This window comes from Lipotes vexillifer, unplaced genomic scaffold (genome assembly GCF_000442215.2).
Source record: "Lipotes vexillifer unplaced genomic scaffold, Lipotes_vexillifer_v1.1 scaffold427, whole genome shotgun sequence".
NCBI lineage: Eukaryota > Metazoa > Chordata > Mammalia > Artiodactyla > Lipotidae > Lipotes > Lipotes vexillifer.
The window spans coordinates 137,210-153,970 of NW_006790467.1; the positions used below are offsets into that span (position 1 = coordinate 137,210).

The 16,761-nt window shown below is 33.4% G+C and overlaps 1 protein-coding gene across 1 annotated transcript in view; it reads right to left on the bottom strand.

The window, feature by feature from the left end:
* Positions 1-742: 742 nt before the first annotated feature.
* Positions 743-16,761, bottom strand: part of SEMA3A (semaphorin 3A) — a 231,644-nt gene continuing 215,625 nt past the window's right edge. The window contains exons 15-17 of the mRNA XM_007463740.1: positions 15,447-15,514; positions 2,753-2,895; positions 743-1,389 (exon numbers count right to left, since the gene is read on the bottom strand). Of these exons, the coding sequence (XP_007463802.1) occupies positions 934-1,389; positions 2,753-2,895; positions 15,447-15,514 (667 nt within the window). The 3' untranslated portion in view covers positions 743-933. The remainder of the gene's footprint in view (positions 1,390-2,752; positions 2,896-15,446; positions 15,515-16,761) is intronic.

The window sequence follows — 16,761 nt, forward strand, 5'->3', positions numbered from 1 at the left end:
CTAAGAACATTATGCAGGTTCTAATTAATTTAGATAATATTTGAAGAAGGAGAAGTGTTTTTTTTTAATTCCTCAGAGAAATAAAGCATAATTTATATCCAGATTTTAGGAATTAGTTGTTAATGATGTATATATGTTTCTAGGACAATATCGGTTATTCCTCTTGCAAAACTGAAAACAACGTTTTAAAAAAAGCAGCACACAATTGGAGTTTTTAAAAACAAAAACTACATAGCACAATAACTGTAAGACAAAAACCTACTCTAGCTTAGAAAAGAGCTAATTTTTTCTGCATATTTGTCATTGTACATTTAAATTATAGTTTTAATAAAATACATCTTTAGATCAAAGCTGGAAGAAGACATCAGTAGTAGATCAGTGTATTCCATTTTTCTTCTGGATGATGGATGGTTTATGTTTTTCGTATTTCCACAGACCGTTTAATTCAGTATCATTTTACTCCTCCGGTACATATAAACATGAGTGCTGGTAGACAAAAAATATCCTTGAATCCAACAGTGTTTTGGAATATTCATCAGCTTAGTAAATCCATGCAGTTTCAAACTTCTAGTTCAATAAAATGGCTTTGCTGATGCCGTTTTTCTTCTTTAGATGGCAACATGGCAAATGACATTTTTATTTCTCAGGCAAAGAAGAAAGCAAAACCTGTATAGTGAAATCTCATAGGAAACATTAAGTCACTAGCGTGAACATCTGCATTCACCTGACCTCTATTAAGTGTTGGTATTAGGAAGAAATCCTGTTAGTAAAGTTACTCATGGACCTAATTTATAATTGGTGGAACTCAGGTGCACTCCCCACCATTGTAAACATCCACATAATGCCATGAAAAAAGTTCATGTATATTGCATTTTTTCCAGTTATTGTCTAGGCAAGTTTCTACTTGTTTGAGGTTTCTAGAGGTAATGCAGCTCAGACACTCCTGGGTGCCCTCTCAAATTCGTGGGTCCTCCTGTTTCTACCTTTCTTATTTTCCTGTAAGTGCTTCCATTTGTTACTGTTCCCTTGGGTATGTCCTGGCCTTTGCCGACGCTGTTTTCGGTCCCTTTTCCAAACTTGTTCGCAGAACTCATCCATTGTGTTCAGGTTGGGGTGGTTGATGAGTTGCATGAAGTCTCTGTACCAGACCTTCTGGCTAGGTGTCATGCTGTTAGAAATTTCTTTGGTCTTAGAGCCATCTCCATCATCATCTTTATGAAGAAGTTCTTCCAAATGCTCTGTGTCGATGACTTCCAGGGTCACTTTAAGAAGGGTTTGCATGAATCCGTGTTCCACGGCATGACAGAGGTAATCGCCTGAATCCTTCCGCTGCAGACTACGCAACAGAAGGCCTTGTTCGGTCCTAATGATATGATCATCCACTCTGATCTAGCAAAAGAAAAGATGTAGTAAAATCATACATATTTACAAGAAATATAGGCTCCAAAACTCTGTCTCAGCAAAAATTTAGACTGTGTACTGAGACACATTTTCATAGTTAATAAAATTTCTAGTTTAAGAGAAATGACTGCATTTTCCTATCAGGGAAAAGAGTTATAAATTTCTTCCAATTGTTTTTAAGAAGCATTGCAAAATATTGCTGTCTATTGTCTTAATAGAATTTCTCATAATAATTTAAAGTAATCAAGATAATGGGATGAAAGGATAAAGATATACTTTATAAATTTGAAATAAGCTATATAAATATAGGAGAAAGTTAACATTGAATATTGGGATTGGAAATACAGAAACATGATACTAGAAAACAATGCAGCATTAGAATAAATTTATAATAAGGTTTGAAAAATAGGATAAGTCCAGCAGTTGAGCAACCAGAAAAAACATGGGATTGCATGCTTACTTATTTATTCAATTTCCTAAGCCTTAGATGTGACATGAAGATAGGCTATTTAATATGTCTAACCTCACTTTTATTTTGCATACAGTTTACGAAAGAGATCTCTGAAAGTCACGGCTGGTAATATATAAAATCAACCTTAACATTTATATGATGTGATTACATGTTTGAAGACTGCTTCAACTGTCAAAAGAGATAACAGAAGGACTTTTACTTCTACATTCAGATGCACATTGTACATTCACAAATCACCTACATACTATGGTTATCCTATTTAACACTTTTTAAAAAGTTTTAAAGGCTCAGAGTACTCACTGAGATGTTCTATGTATATATATTTTAAAATTTTACAGAGGAATAAATGGATCCACTGAGGAGGAAGATTTGTGTGAAACTACATGCACAGTTCACATCAGAGTTCATAATTGGACCTCAGATCCTTTATCCAAAATCTACTACTCCTTTCCCTTAACTGCCCCTTCCCATTTGAGGAGGAAGTTAATGGAGAAAGGAAAACATGTTTGGAGAGCAGAATTAATTGAACAAAAGTTAAAATTAGTAGAAGGATTAGATTTTTTTCTTGTATATGAATGTAGATAACATAATTGTTTTGTTGATAACTCCAGGAAGAACAAAGAAGTCTCTAAAATATATCCCCAAACAGCTTCTGAGACAAAACTCTTACCAGTTCACCTTTGTTTCTCTAACTCCTATCACAAAGCCTGTCATAAAATCAGCCTTCAATTAATAACTTGTTTAATGAATGAGTATTGGTATGCTAGGAAAAGAATAAATATTCACAGTACTTTCTTTTCCCCTCTCAAGTCAACCATGCTGGGGTCACTTAACGGCATATGTCATATAGAATTAATCCAGTCAGTTTCTTTCCTATACCTCTTCTTTTCGCTCTTCATTTCGCCTCTGGAATTGCCAATAGACCAGAGCTCGCTGTGATTTTGGACTGCATTCCAGGAACGTGCTACTATTTTCTACTCCATAGATGATTCTTTCTTCAAAGCTGTGGCCATGGTGATTATCTGGCCGGTGATGAGGAAATGAAATGAGAAAATGTTAGAGAAGTAAACTCAACTTTCCAAAGTATTTATTCAGAAATTCAGGAGATGAATTTGTTGCCAAGTTGGAAGTCTTTTCCAATTTGATTGAAGATGGCAGAAATGACAAGGTTTCAGAATTCAAGTGTCTACTAAATAGACTAATTATTTCAGTATGGGTTATATAAAACATATACAGAGATTTGTCTACCAGAAAATAGCATTACATTAACAAAAACAGTCATGTGTGCAGTATAACTATACATTTATATGCCATGATAATACTCTCCAAGATATTCTTTTCATTGTAAAACTCTATGCCCTGACTAATGGTGCCAGTGAATTTCTGCCACAATTCTCCAGCAGAAAAGTTATTCGATTGGGTTTTTGGAAATAAGAGTCCATTTCTGAGAGCTTAATTTTGCCTTTTTGTGTTTGTTTTTCATCTGTAAAATTAAATTTACCAGCCAGTAATATTTAGCTAGTATTTTACAGAAGGTAGAGTTCAGGAAGTTTATACTCCCCACCAACAACCCTTAAATAATCCACAAGTTTGATCTGAAGATCAATTGGTGTGAAATGTTTGGGATGGCTCAGAAGAAAGATGCACAATTATAATGCAATGTGGTTTCAATTGTCCTTATTTTAAAATGACACATCTTTTATTATTTTCAAGAATTAGGCTAAAGAATATGGCAAGAGTATATAATAAAATGCAGCAATAAGAAATTCTGTTTCCTGATTAAGTTTCTATTATTTTACCCTTTATGTAACCTCCTTCAATGTGGTAAATGAAACACAGTTAAGATCAAAAGTACGACACGGGGTGTCTAGGTAAAACTCATTTAGAGAAGAAAAGCTCCTTATTATCTTGTTTAATTCTGTTTCCATTATGACATCCTGTACAATCTGGAACTCATTAAATTAATTTAGAAAATAATAAATATATTTTCACATGCACAGAGGGCTGACAGTGTAGACAGATGAAAAATTTTTGCTTTCTTCTTCAAACTCAGCTAGATTTTTAATTAAAAAAATGTTTCCCCTTTTTGTATCACTTTGACAGTTTTACTCTTGTTATAACTATCTGAGTACTTCTGTCTGTCATAGACAGTATGATTTGCTCTAAGTTTAAAACTCTCCAAAATCCTGCTTCCGTCCAATTCCCATACACAGCCTATGGCCATCATCTCCTATTCTCACCCTACCTATAGTCAACCTTCTGCCTGCATTTGCTATCTCCAGGGATGTCAGTCCCAGTGCTTTTTCCTTTATTGTTCTAGGTGTGAAACAAAACTCTTCTAATATTGGGAAGTATCTGTCTCTTCTTATTTAAAAGATCAATACTCTAGAAATAATAAAAAACAGGAAATGACTGAAATGTAAAGAAACAATATTTAACTGATTCCAAGTCACAGTTTATTTCATCTTAGAGATATGTATATCTGTGTGTCAATATATACATGCACTATGGTAGTGTTTTTCTTTTCCCTCTGAAATTATTAGTATATCTTTGATTGAACAGATATGGCACTCGTTGCTGTGCTAGTTTTCAAGACATCTGCTTCCTTGGATAGAGATGAATTGAGTGTCTATGTCCAACATGAGCTGGGAGATCTGTGATTCAGGAGCTACCATGAATAATTAGAATGCCTTGTCACAGAGGTCTTTAGAGTTTACACAGAATGTATTTTTTTTTTCTGCTAATGGTTGTGAAGTTTAAACTTATTTGATTTAGAAATTATTTTACTTGTAATATTATGCAACCTTAAAAAAGGTGGAAATCTGCAATATGCAACAACATGGATGAAACTTGAAGACATGCTAAGTGAAATAAGCCAGTCACAGAAAAACAAATACTGCATGATTCCACTTAGATGAAGTATTTAAAGTAGTAAATACTCGTAGAAGCAGATAGTAGAATGGTGGTTGCCATGGAGTGGGGGGGAAGGGAAATGGGGAGTTGCTAGTCAATGGGTATAACATTTTATTTATGCAAGATAAATGAGATCTTGAGATCTGCTATACAACATTACGCCTATAGTGAACAATACTTCAAATTTTGTTGAGGGTGGATTTCATGTTGTGTTCTGACTCCAATAAAATAAAAACATTAAAAAAATATTTAATTAAAAAAAGAAATCCTATTACTTTTAGGAAGTTACTTTTCATTCAATATCTACATATTACTGAATCATGAGATATATGACAGCATGATAACACAGCAAAAATCAGCTGGATATAGAGACAAACAGTATGGTTATCCACCAGTATCTTCTGTCTTGCCAGCCATGCCTCTCAGGTCTAGTTCTCTTGTAGAAATTTATGATAATACTTGACTTGTCTCTCATCTAATTTGTCCAAGTTACTATAGATATCTATAGAAATCTAAGGTATAAATAAGTTATTGCTCTCAAACATAGAGATCTGTATAAATCCTTCAGTACATTAGTTGATACACAGATAAGAAAAGCAATGTAACTTGTATAAGAAATAATAGAGCTTAATATAAATGAAACATCTATTAGGTACATTTTAAAAAAAGTCACTGTTTGTCTTCTCAATTAATTTAATCATTCTAACTGATCCATAGAGAGCTTTCTGTCACCTCTAGAGTTTTGGGAAGTCTACTTAGTTTTTAGTTTCTCTCCAAGATCTCTGGTGACAGCAAATGTTTCCCAAAGCCCATTAAAGAAAAGAATTCTCTTAGTGGTAAATGTTTCTTGAATTTAAAAAATATTCATCTGTTACTTATCTATAGTAGAATCTAGTAAATTTATACCAAGTTGTTTTTGGTTTAATATAGCAATAGGCCATGGACTTCAAAAAATATCATGACATTCAGATACTTTCCCACCTGAATAAGATAAGAAGCACAACTGGTGGATTTGGTTCACTGTCTTGGTGTCTTAATAACTACTCTTGCCAATACCTTAAGGATTCATTCCCCTCTAAGTTGGCCCTTTCTTTCTCTCCTTTGTCGAAATTGAAAGCAAAATAAAATCTTCTAGTTAGTAAGCAGTGAAGCTAAAAGTCCTGTCATAATAACTATCAGTCTTAATATGCAGAGGTACTACTCTCTTCTCTCTTTCTTTGGTTTGAGAGTCTCCTACTGTATGTTCTGTTAGATTCTGCGACTGCCAAAAAATGGAAGAAACTAAATATCTTTTGAATACACTTGTTTCTCTTAATTCCTCTGCAGTAGAATGTTTCTATCATCAGCAACTTTTAATTTAGGACGAGAACTTTCATTTAAAGTGGCCTCAGCCAAGCATTCATATATGTGGGTGCTTTGACATCACACCCTGTAAACATTTTTTCTGTTAATTTCTCCACACCTGATACCTTATAAACAGATACTCAATAAATATCTTAATTTTTAATTTTAAATTTATTTTTATACAATTCTTACCAGTTACACTCCATTTACAGTTATTACCAAATATTGGCTATATTCCCCACATTGTACAATATATCCTTGCAGCCTATCTTACACCCAATAGACTACTGGAAGGCACTCAGTAAATATTCATTCCCTTTTCTGACCCTTCTATCCCAACCACTTGAGTAAATTTTGTACAACATAGGAAACATTAGGGGTCTAATAACAATATGTTTTTCTCTCTCTTCTTTTCTCCCTCCTCTCTTCCCTCCTATAACCCCTTTACCCCCATCTGTGTTCTTTCCCTCTCTTTCTCTCAAAAAAAAAAAAAAAAAATTAACAAACAGGAACATTTTGATTCTTGACTTCTAAACTTATTAGATTTTCAATTTTTTGATGCCAAATACACTATCATTTTTGACTGTTATTAAAGCAAACAGCTCTGCATAGAAATGGTGGCATAGAATATAGCTGCACTATAAGTATTTTTCAGAGCATATACTGTTGAACTCATAAATACACAATATAAATCAAAAGCTCACCTGAGAAAACATCATTGATTAAAGATTTCCTGAAGGATATGAAATCTTGCACATACAGGTAAATCTAATCTAAAATCTCTCTCTGGATTATAGTTGAAACAAGAGCAGTTTACATGAAACACATTGTGTTAATCCCATGATATAATTGATTTTATTGAATCCTGTTGAGTGGGGTCCCTCTGATCTTTGTTGAGGGAACCCATAAGCAATACTCTATGGATTCGCTCACTGTGTTTATGTCCCAATGTTGTTGACTATGGTGTTCATCTTTGGGAAATTTTTCTAATGTTAGTTTTTAGGAATTATTGAGATTCGCTTGAACAACTGATTTTTTTTAATGAACTTTGTGACTCACCACTTGATCATATTTCTCCCCCCACATTGGCTGAAAAAACCCATTAAACAAATTTATGTCTTACCCTTATAACTTCTTAGTAAATATGTCCTTGTCACATGCCTGGTTTTGTTCTCTGTCAGTACATCTGCTTTGCCTGTGTGACATTATTGCTGCCTTTATCCTATCTTTGCTTTTAATCAAACAATTGCAAATTGTCTGAAATATATTAGGTCACTTATCAATTACAGACAGCATATACTTTTTATAATCCCCTTAAATATATTTTGTTATTAAAATATATCTACATACAAATAATAGTACATTGTCTGGATACAGAGGTAGTCATAAATATGTGAGGTGATATTATTGTTATTGCTGTTCTTGTGATAGTTTCAACTGTTTATTCAAAAATTAAAATCCTTTATTGAGAAGCCCTAATAAGACAAATTATGAGCTCCTTCCCAGCATCAATTCTGCTCTCTCACCCGTATCAAAAAAAAGTATTGCTTATTCTATGCTTTCAAAAAGTCTCTTTTTACATGTATCTTTAGAGCACATGTAGTCTTATTTGTTACAATTTTTTATTAATCTGATTATCTCCCTCATACTGTGCATTCCACAAATTGGGCACAAGGTAGTCATAAACCCTTAGCTGATGTTTGCTGAATGGCAAATCCAGGTAACAGTTTACTCTGCATTTAAAAGCTGAAATCTCATGTAACTTTGACATTTTCAAGACACAGAGTTATCATAATTACATAAATGATTAAGAGTTTAATCAATTAAAAATGGTATAGGGTTTATAACCCTCATTATGACAGAATACATTATGGCACTGCAAACATTTCAAGTCTTCTAAATTTGTTAAGTTTTATAATGTTACAAGAGTTGACTTGAGATATGGTAGAAGATGATGATGACTAATCAAGTGTACTCCAAAAATCAAAAATTTCAAATATGGGATAATAATGAGAGAAAGATATTTGAGAAATTATATGAATGTATTCTCATATCTCCAGGGACACCTTTATCTCTAAACGATGTCTATGCCAATAAGTAATTTTTCCAGAAAGAAAGCAATCTCATTGTAATCAATTTAAAACTACTTTTCATACTTAGAAAGCAATGATTTTGAATACAAACTTTTGTCATGAATATTACTAGTAGACGAGAAGGGTGAGTTGTTAAATTGGTATAATGAATTCTTATGGGTTGAAGTGAATAGTTAGAGTAAAATAATTGAGAACATTAAAATTATTTTTAAAGCATCACAGTGTGTTTGAATAACACATATTACAATATGTTGCAGCTGTTAATGACAAGAAATAATGTTTTTAAGGAAGCAATCTTCAATTAACCATTTCCTCTTTCAGTGGGATAATTTATGGAAATGAAATGAGGCTAATAAGCCAGAAAGAATGGGAGGAAAGAAAGAAGTTAAATAAATTGCTTCCTTTTGTAATAACAAAAAGTCAAGATATCCATCATTTGGCCAGAAATATCACGTTGCTAAAGGCCTTATTTAGTATTTGATTCTCTTCCAATATAGCAGAAACAGAAGGCATCACATTTCAGCTTTCCATTTATTTCACTCTCCATTTTAACCCCATAAATGTCTCCCACGATTGAAATGCTAATAATGTAAGAATCTTAGGAAATTTGATTTCATGTAGAAAAGACAGAGATAGGTGAGGTAGTGAACCATACATGTATTCAACTATTTGATCTCTGCTGTCATTTTTGATATTCTCACCCTTTAGGTTATTAAAAAGCTGAATTTCATAAATAATGAAATAATTTGGGAGAGGGAAAATAGTTGCAAATTATTTTAAATATTTAGCAAATTCAATTAGTTGCCACACTTCATAAAGAGAAATCTAATTCCACTTGCTTTCATCACATTGTAATTTTAATATTTTACACTGTAAATTTTTTCCCAATATTATTCAATGTAAAAGGTCAAGCAAAGGAGGAAAGGAATTGTTGTCCACCAACTCATGGTAACACAGAAAGCTGGAGATATGCACTTCTTATTATAAACAACATTACTTAGATTTTTCTTACTGGATTCTGATTATTTTCTCCAGAAATAAAACTGGTACTTTATCAATAGAAAAGACTCTAATTTGACTTCAAGTGGATGAATAATAAATATCTCCTAAAGTAGCAGTAGCTGAAAAGGCATTTCATGGATGAATCAGTAACTCTTGGGAAGCTATAAAATATTTAAAAATAAAAAAAGAAGGGCTTCCCTGGTGGTGCAGTGGTTGAGAGTCCGCCTGCCGATGCAGGGGACACGGGTCCGTGCCCCAGTCTGGGAAGATCCCACATGCCCCGGAGCGGCTGGGCCCGTGAGCCATGGCCGCTGAGCCTGCGCATCTGGAGCCCGTGCTCCGCAACGGGAGAGGCCACAACAGTGAGAGGCCCGCGTACAGCAAAAAAATAATAATAATAAAATAAAATTTAAAAAGAAGACAAAAGTTTCATTCATCCTTAACATTCATCCTTGACATTCATGTATATTTTGGGCCTGACTGAATATTAAGATGGTTAACAACTGATTTAATAATCTCATATACTGTAGTGCACTTAACACAAATTTACAGCTATATAACAGGGGTACTAGTTGTTTATTCATCAAAATAATGCTTAATATAATATTTCTCCAGTGTTTTGTGTGATGCTTATACCAGCTAGTTTCTCAGTAAACGTTTGTTGCATGTGAGTTTGAACGCATACATGTGCCTAGAAATGTGTGCATATGTATTAAAGTCCATATGCTCAATACATCTATTTCTCAAGTGCAAAAAAGACTCAATTAATGAAACCTTAGAGAAAATTTAAACTTATAATTTATCAAATTGCTAAAATAAATTTAAATTTTAAACTATTTTGTTTTACGCCCTAAATTAAGATCTGTCTCTGGTGCTGGGAAATAATTATCAAGCAGAATACAACACTTCGAATTCTACAATTCAAGGAGTTTCCAGCTTTCCTTGAATTCACAGATACCTGTGGATTTGTGTTTAAATGCTCTTGTCAGTGTATAGATAGGTAGATGGATAAACAGAGAGATATGACTAGGATATTTTAATTTTATTGTTCATAGGTAATTATTGTAGAGAGAATTGCTAGTATCTTATTTTTAAGGTATATATTGATTTAAAATACACAAATTAAACTGACATGTTTTGAAGTTTACTATGAAGCCATTTTAATAACGTGCTTAATAATCTTGGGATATCAGAGGCCTCAATGCTTCTTAGTATAGGGAGGGCTGAAACTCAATTATTTTAAAAAGCAACACCAATATGAAGATATCTACTGTACTATATAGTCTATATTAAATGTCTGATATGTTTTATTTTCATGACTTTATAGCAAATTCTTTACCAAGAAAACACATATAATTTACATGGCAGAGTAAAATTACCATGTGAATTTACACCTTTAAAAATAAAGAAACATGAACTTTAATGTTCAATTTACGTTTTCCGAAGAGATATGATAGATGATGGAAAACACCCATTTGCTGCAGTAGAAACCTTCCATAAACAATAATAAAAATACCGTCTTGTATTTTATTTAATATGTTTTCCTTATAAGTTTTGGAATTAAAAAAATACAGCATGTTTAAGAACTTTTCATTTACAACAGTTAAATTATAGATGTATAAACAGTTGGGTGATCTCTGATGACGTATTTAAAAGCTTTAATAAGGAACAATGACAGCACAAAATATTTTAAACCTCTTCTTATTCTTCTTATTCAGGTTGTGTATGCAGGTCTTGCATACATGTGCTATGAATAAATGGATTATTGGCCTAACGTAATGTCAGAAGACTACTGTGGTGATGATTGATTTTCTCCAGTGAAAACAGTTTCAGAAAAGGTTTACAAAAGTTATGGAAGACACTACTATAATAATTTCATTCTAGCATGAATGCTCCTTTATATTTTAACATCTCTGATATCAGAATGTCTTACAGTTGTTCTCCGAGTTGAAGATGCTTTCTTCCAGAAATAGTTTGTTCTTACTTCTTCCAGACACGTGAGACCCTACTAAGCTGACAGCTCCTTAAATTCAAGTTTTGTCTGAAGCTTTTGGTCCACCCCGTTGGTGTGAATTCAGAAATTAAACCTTCATGAGGGCCACCTTTGTGGTTCAAGGAGTAAAACAGGCAAATTTCTTTGCTATCTTCTTTCGGTTGGGAATTTATTTGTGAATTCAGAAATTAAACCTTCATGGTCGGACCACCTTTGTGGTTCAAGGAGTAAAACAGGCAAATTTCTTTGCTATCTTCTTTTGGTTGGGAATTTATGTGTGAATTCAGAAATTAAACCTTCATGAGGACCACCTTTGTGGTTCAAGGAGTAAAACAGGCCAATTTCTTTGCTATCTTCTTTCAGTTGGGAATTTATTTCTCCTTTGTGCCAATACTGAAACATATTGCGTTCTGGCTTGATGCTGGGACCATATATTAGATTGTCCATTTTGGACAGTTTTTCTCTCTAAGCAGTACATAAAATAATGGTGCATGTTACATTCAGTGATGTCTTAGACTTGATACAATTTGGTAATTTATTAAAGTTAGGGATTTTTTTAGGACTGACATCAGCTCATCTATCAAATCTTGCGGCTTCTCTTGGGGCCAAATGCTCAGATTCATAGTTGGATTCTCTACATGTATAAAAGAAGCTAAAGCACAGACCAGATTAGCATTGCTCCAAAATACTAAATTTACAGCTCTGCACACCATAAAGATGACACTGCCAGAGATATTTTATGAAATTTTGGAACAATTTTGGAATGATTTCATTTAAATTATGCCAACCAAGACATAAATTGAGATCAACTAGTTGTGGAGATAATGAAGAAGGTTGAATTCTGCCAACATTTTACTGTGGGTTGTTGGAAAGGAAATGCATGTATGTAGAACAGCCAAGAGAACTATTACAAAGTGAAATTCAATGATGGCATTAATGTAGAAGTTCGGACATAAAATATTTCAAAGATGCAAAAATCTAAGATGTTAATTTTCAAAAATTGTTACTTCTGCTATAGCTTTTTCCTTTCTGGACATGTAGATCATAGTACAGCTCGTTTAGTAAAGAAGGAAGAATGAGAGGTAGTTTAAAGGTAAGTTGACTCAACCACTTATGCTCTTGAATGCAAAGTCAGACAAGCTCCAATTCTGTGCACAACAGTTATTTTAGGAAAGGGAACATACTGGAGGTTTCTCGTTAGCATTGTGTATGAGTGAATGGGAAGACAAGAAGATCTGCTAGCAGATATATTTAGGGTTTTGTACTGAAATTTCCCAAGGCAAAAGGCTACCAGTGATGGGGGAGAGTGTGCTGGACCAAGGGGAAGTGGAGCTGGATTCTTCTGTTTCACCCGGTCCAGCTCACCATTAGTGCTGCCTTTACAAGAGAGTGAACAGAGCACTGAGTAAGTGTTAAAGGTTTCATCGAGAGTGAAATGTCTCCCACCTTAATTCTGAGTTGTTTTATACAGTCTCTCTATTAAAACCTCAGGAGATGTAAAATATAGAGTTTTACACAATATGTTTACCATTACAGCTGGAACTGATGGTCCTGAAGTGTATAATTGGCTTCAGGGTGCTTAGCAGTTTCTGTGAAAACATCTCATATCTTTATATGTTTCCTTATGAGCACATATATGTTATTCAATGTGAGATGGGACATTAGCAAGGCAACATACATGATTTAACAGGGTTGAGCTCTGGATTTCTGCCCATTTTACTGTCAAAGACTGACATCACCTATTCCAAGATAATTCACTGATTCCTAATGTTGACTCAGTCTGACCATATGGGAATGCCTGACTTAGTTTCCAAACATTTGAAATTTACTGTAATCTATGGTGTATATTTTTTATGTTTGGTCAATTAGCAAGACAAGCAGACAAGGAATAAAGAGGCCTTCAAAAAAAGAATGTTTTTACTACTGCAGAGCTTCTTGAACTATTTTACCATTTCCTCCTATATATCACAAGCATCTACTTGGGGTTGTTTTTATACACACACACAGACTCAGTAACATTGAAACACAGAAATAATTCTTCCTCCCTATAGTATTCATTCCAACTGAAGAATCAGGAGAAAAAAGTTATTCACATTCATTTTACTTTCTACAGCTAAGCAATTCTATATTCCCAAAGTTTATAGGGTTGCACCACTCTAATTTCATCAAAACATAACTTTGAAATCTGAAGCACTCTCCAAAGCGCATTCATTCAACTGTTAATAATACTTATTTATCCACAGCCTCACTTAAAAAAAAAATATGACTTCGGTCAACTTTTCCTTGTATATATGTACACTCATAATTCCAGCATATATATATATCACTTTGGAAAAAAACTAACTGGGTCTATGAAGGGACTGACTGCTAAAAAAAATGGATGTATTAATAAGATATATATATATATATTTCTGTAGCAATCTTCAAAACATAGCACGGTATCCTACATAAAGTGGTTTGCAACTACAATTTATTAGTTAATTGGTTTATGATATTTCTTAAAGATTCTACTTCTGAATACAATAGTATTAATAACAATGTATGACAAATCATTTTCACAATAAATAACGGATGCTATTTAGATCAAATCTCTATTGAGAAACAAAAGTATGTAAGTATTATGCTATAGCTTGAAATATTTAGATAATTCATTCAACAAATATTTATTAAATATCTACAATATTCACAATATTGCATCTGTTACAGACCTAGAGATAAAAAAGTGAGCAAAATAGCAAGGTCCATATTGACATGGAGATTAAATCTGATTGGAAATGAGCTCTACTTACATCATCTTGTTTCTTTTACTTCTAGTTAGTATCATTAGCCTCTCTATATCTAAGCAAATATACTCTTTAATAAAAGGAATTAATATTTCATAATGCTGTATTGTTGAAAAGCTGATCATAATTCAATATTTCTACATGAAATAAATGGAAAACTAGTGAATATTTTGTTGTCCAAATGAAATATGCCATCCGAAAAATTAAATGAGGATGTGTCAACAATGCACTAAATCCGTATAAAGACAAAAACTTATATGCTCCAATCTAGTGGTATATTTTTTTTTTTATAATGAGAGTGATAACAGACAGTAAAACAAATAACAGATAAGGAAATTTTGCAAGCAAAATGAATTCAAAATATAAGCCCAATTTGTGGCTACCTGTCTCCTGGTATTGGCATCCCCCAAACAACTGTGCGGACATTCATGAATCACAGACCAGTACATGTAGGATACACACAGGGACTTTCAGAAAGTCAACTAGGTTTTGGAATGTTGCTGGGTGCTATTCGTACAGTGTGTTTTCTTTCTTAACATTCATGAACCATGAATGTTCTACACACAGAATTAGTAAATCAAATCCAAGTAAATGATAAAAAATAGTATACCTGCTTTTAAGATTAATGTAAAACGCACCAAACAAGTTAAAGGATAATTACGTTCAATTACATGTAAAATGTTTACATTTGATATTTTAGCCATTTTTAACTGAGCTGCTCGTTAGCAGTGATGTCATTGCTGAGTTTCCCCAGCAGGGGGAAGCATAGCCTAATTATTGTTTTTGTACAGGGTTGAAGTGGGGGTGGGGGGGATGAGCTATACTACAATTTTACTGCGTTTTAAATGAAGATTGGTTGATATTTCATCATTAAATAAGCTACTTGACATTAAATAGGCTTTGACATCATTTAGGAAGCATAAAATGAACTTGGTTCAAAATCCCCAGTTCAAGGGACTATCCTAGTAAATCAGAGTGAAGACATCCAAACCATCTTCTACTTGAGTAGGATACCCAGTAATAATATACTGGGTCTATATTATGAGCATATTAATGAGTAATTTGCATGGCTTATTTTAAGACTACACTTTCTTCTTTGATATATTTAAATGAATATATTTGCTGCCTACTACTCTCCAGTTGCTACCACATACAAAGTGTGCACTTAAACTTGACTCCTTTTGGTTAACATGAGAAAATTGAGCATTAAGTCTCGTAAGGGTCTAACATCCTGAGTTTATCATACCTACAATAATAAAACATAATTCAGTGCTTTGTGTTCATTGGAATTTTCTTTCTTCAAGATTTTCTTTCTCTTCAGTTGTACTTCTCTAAGTATTCGGGCAGAGGTGTATAACTTGCATGCATGTGTGCGTATATGCATTATTGCTTATGGTTTTACCCTGGTGTTAGCAAGTTGAAAGATTAAAAATGCTATAACTTACCATGGTGTTGTAAGTCTGAACAGTGAGTCAGCGGATCTCCATTTCTTATATCTTGTCGTCTTGTGCGTCTAAAACAATTATATTTAAAAAATATTACTGTATCTCTATTCCCTCTTGGGAATTTGTCCTAAGAACTGAGAAGAGTCAAAGACCCTGGAAGTTTATCAGAAGAGATGCATCTACATCTGCCTAAAAGATTTTTTTAAAGTAGCTCATTATACCTATAACAGCAGTCTGCAAGATGATCAAAATGGAAAATAGTATATAAATGTACTAACAATGCACAAAAAGTCTTTCAAAGTATCAATAACAGAAAATTCATGGTTTCTTTTTGCTACTGAAAGTCAGTAAGAATCTAACATCTAGAAAATCTAAAATTCTTAATATCTTAAATTCTGAGGAAAAAGCACAAAATATAGAAGAGCAACCCGTTTATTCGATGAATAGAATTAAACTTTTTTCCTAATCTCTAATGAGGGAGTAAGCCTGAAAATTAAAACTCACATGCATGTTCTCTTTCTCTTAATACTTACACATAATTCCTTAAATAGACTTTTGTTAAATTATAGTATTAAGACTATGAATTCTACTTGTAAGTTAGTCTTTAATTTTTCTTTTTGGTTGCTATATCAACTTTTTTTATAAAACATTTCTTTTATGATTACATGGTTTTGATTGCAAACCAATTTACCTGCGAAGTGAATAAAAGGACAAAAACAGCAACAAATACCGTGGAGCAAGGCTCCTCCTTTTATCAGAGGAAGGTGAGAGAGAAGACGAACTTACATCTGAAAGAAAAGCTAAATTTGCTATAAAACTCGAAATTAATTTCTCCTGCATTCTACTGCTCAGATCATGTTACTTACAGTGCATTCTGGGAGTCCTCTCTCTACACTTGGCTACTGGTTGACTGGGAGGAAGGAGGTTGGCTCCAGCCGTTGTGGTGCCAACTAGATGTGTAGTTGGAGTAGAAGGCTAAAATTGGAGATTGGCTCTGTGTGACTGACTCGAAAAGACTGGGGACACTTGCCCATCTGTTTTCTGCATCTATTTTAATGGGTATTGTCTTGCTGCAAAGTTAGTTACCATCCTTGAAAAAAGCTCTCACAAAGGCCACTGAGAATTGCAAACATGGAATTTGTTACTGTATTCATAAATTTAGAAGTCCCAGGTATTTATAGATTTCTATTTGTAGAATTGGTGAGACTATCAAACAGATGTTGCACATTTCAAAATTGAGCCAACAAGGGAACTTGTGAAACACGAACCACAAAGCATTTGGGAAGGCATTTTATATTGCCATTGAAGCTTCTGA